Genomic DNA, 3,310 nt, shown 5'->3' with positions numbered 1-3,310 from the left:
TGCAGTAGACCAAGATCGAGCCACTGTACTCCAGCCTGGGTGACAGAAAGAAAAAAAAAAAAGAAAACTTAAATCTGGGGCAGAGTGAAGATTTTGGTAGCTGGGGCCCTGGAGACAAACTAGATTTCTAAGGGGCATCATTCAGTTCTTAATCCCATAGTAAAGATAAAGTAGCAGATGCCTGACCTTGGTAAAGCAAGCCGATATGCTGGCCACACTACAGAAGAGCATGTGGGTCCGTTTAAATGAAATCCATGGTGATGGCATATATTGCTCATGCTCCCAGGGCTCAACATCGTCACAGACTTGTTTCCATAGAACCTTCTTCTCTGGCTTGCTATGACCGGCTTTGACTTTGGACAACTGAGCTTGCTTCCTCACGTGCAACACAGAAATACCCTGGAAGTTTCCTGGGGGACTGAATGAACTAAGCCATTGCTGCTAAAACTCTAGTAGAGCTGCTGATTTCAAGCTCCCCTATCCCAAACTGACACCATTACACATGGGCTTGGGGGAGAAAAAAAAAATCAAATATTTTACCAATTTAAGTCATTAAATAAGTACGATTCTAGAAGAGGAAGAAAAGTGCCACAGAGTGATTTAGCTGAAGACATTATTCAGGAGAGTTCATCTTATCAACGTCCAATGTGGACCAGCTTTTTAGGTGGAGGGCAGCCAGATAATTTTGAAAAGGCACATTTCCAAGCAGAAAATAACTCTGATTCTCCTGTTTAAAAGGCCAGTTCGGTGGCTAAATGAAAGTGTAGTTCAACAGACATTAAATTCTGTTATAAGATGTGGGCAAAAATATAACAAAGACTGAATACAGCAATACCGGAGCCCCAATAAAAAGATCTTGGGGGTGGGGTTAGGGGGCCACTAAACTACATCCCTAAGATGCAGGGTGTGATTTATGTACGAAACAACATTTCTCATTTTCAGAGGAATGTCCTTTAATCTATATTGGGCAGTCAAGCCTTTGAGCCACAGAGAAAATCTGGAGCAACAGGAAGCAGGGTGATAAACTGGGACAAATGTCCTTTTTCATAAGGATGATCGTATGTGCTTCCTTTTCTATCCAGGCTGCCAAGAAGCTAAGAGTCAAATGTGATGTTTTATCACAGTAACAAAATGTTCACATAATTTAATGCAAGGGTCTTCAACCCTGGGCCATGGACCAGTACCCATCCTTGGTCTGTTGGGAATCAGGCTGCACAGCAGGAAGTGAGCGGCAGGCAAGTGAGCAAAGTTTCATCTGTATTTACAGCTGCTCCCCATTGCTTGCATTACTGCTTGAGCCCCGCCTCCTGTCAGATAAATAGTGCAGCATTAGATTCTCATAGGAGTGCGAACCCTATTGTGAACTACACATGCAAAGGATCTAGGTTTCCAGCTCTTTATGAGAATCTAATACCTGGTGATCTGTCATTGTCTCCCATCACCCCCAGAGTGGACCACCTGGTTGTAGGAAAACAAGCTCAGGGCTCCCACTGATTCTACATTATGGGGAGTTGTATAGTTTCACAATATATTACAATGTAATAATAATAACGGAAATAAAGTACAATAAATGTAATGTACTTGAGTCATCCTGAAACCATCCACCCCACTGGATCTGTGGAAAAATTGTCTTCCATGAAACCAGTCCCTGACTCCAAAAATGTCCTGGACAACTGATTTGGCATATTCATTTTATTTTCTCTTTGTGAGGTTCTGATTATACTATATTATATTACGTTATTTATTTAGTGAAACAGGGTCTTGCTCTGTTGCCCAGGCTGGAGGACAGTGGTGTGATCACAGCTCACTACAGCCTCAACCTCCAACCAGGACTCAAGTGATCCCCCTCCCTTAGCCTCCGGAGTAGCTGGGACTACAGGTGTGTGCCGTCATGTTAATTTTTGTATTTTTTGTAGAGAAGGGGTTTCACCATGTTGCCCAGGCTAGTCTGGAACTATAGGGCTCAAGCAATCCTCCTACCTTGGCCTCCCAAAATGCTGGGATTACAGATGTGAGCCAGTGTGCCCAGCCTGATTATTCTATATTAGCTTTAATTAACACACAGTGCTCTCTAAAGTTACCTAAGATTATTTTTAGCCTTGAGGTGAGAAGAGTTAGAACCTTACCTCAGCTACTCTCTTTTGGACCTCATCCTCCTCCTCAATCGATCAATCTACAAGTAATAATCTCACATCTCTATGCCCAATCATTGTTCTGAGGAGCAAAAAGAGGTAATAAAATTGCCTTGAAAACTCTCAAGGTGACCTGGAGTAAACATTTTCTCTCATCCCTGACCCCACAGAACAAAAATAGGATACACTACCACATGCTGAACTATACTGGGTACATTCCTCCCCTGTCCCAGTTAACCCTTCTAAACAGACAAATTAGTACATTTGACGATATAAAATCTAATAAAGGTCCAACACAATCAAAAGAAAGGGACTCGCTGGGTGCGGTGGCTCATACCTGCAATCCTGCACTTTGTGGGGCAGAGGCGAGATGATCACTTGAGCCCAAGAGTTCGAAACTAGCCTGGGCAACATGGTGAGACCATGCCTCTACAAAAAAAACACAAAAATGTAGGCATGGTAGTTTGCACCTGTAGTCTCAGGTACTCAGGAAGCCGAGGTATGAAGATCGCTTGAGCCCTGGAAGTTGAGGCTGCAGTAAGCTGTGCAAGTACATCCATGGGCAATACTAAGATATAATCTATCCTGAAGTTACAATTTCTATAGTCGAGTCCACCTTACAAGGCAGGGACTTATAACCCTTATATTTTTAATGCAAAATGGAAACGGAACTAAAACAGTATTTGTAGTAAACGGAAAAATGAAGAGATTTGAGAGAAATAAATACCTTTGCTCCTTAGAAAATCTTCAGGAAGGTCCACGTGTAAAAGTTCTTTGCTGGACTGCATCAGGATATCCTCCTGTAGTAAGAAAATCCAGCGGTCAAGGGGGATTCAGAGGATTCTGAGCTCATAAATTTTTTTTTTTTTGAGACAGTCTTTCTGGTTCCCCTGGCTGAAGTGCAATAGTGAGATCTTGGCTCACTGCAACCTCCACTTCCCAGGTTCAAGCTATTCTCCTATCTCAGCCAACTGAATAGATGGGATTACAGGCATCTGCCACCACGTCTAGCTAATTTTTATATTTTTAGTACAGATAGGGTTTCACCATGTTGGTCAGGCTGGTCTTGAACTCCTGACCTCAAGTGATCTACCCACCTCCACCTCCCAAAGTGCTAGGATTACAGGTGTGAGCCACCATGGCTGGATAAATATTAGTCATTATTATTATTATTTTTT

The 3,310-nt window shown here is 42.6% G+C and overlaps 1 protein-coding gene across 5 annotated transcripts in view; it reads right to left on the bottom strand.

Annotated features, from left to right (window-relative positions):
- PRR14L (proline rich 14 like) overlaps positions 1-3,310 on the bottom strand; it is a 70,586-nt gene that overhangs the window by 41,767 nt on the left and 25,509 nt on the right. For all 5 annotated transcript variants that reach the window (XM_017499503.2, XM_017499501.2, XM_037728179.1 and 2 more), the window contains exon 3: positions 2,860-2,932. In XM_017499503.2, coding sequence (XP_017354992.1) covers positions 2,860-2,932 — 73 coding nt within the window. The remainder of the gene's footprint in view (positions 1-2,859; positions 2,933-3,310) is intronic.

The sequence above is a fragment of the Cebus imitator genome, unplaced genomic scaffold (genome assembly GCF_001604975.1).
Source record: "Cebus imitator isolate Cc_AM_T3 unplaced genomic scaffold, Cebus_imitator-1.0 Scaffold258, whole genome shotgun sequence".
Classification (NCBI taxonomy): domain Eukaryota; kingdom Metazoa; phylum Chordata; class Mammalia; order Primates; family Cebidae; genus Cebus; species Cebus imitator.
Note: the sequence above shows the minus strand (reverse complement) of the source record. Positions and strands in the feature narration are given on the sequence as shown.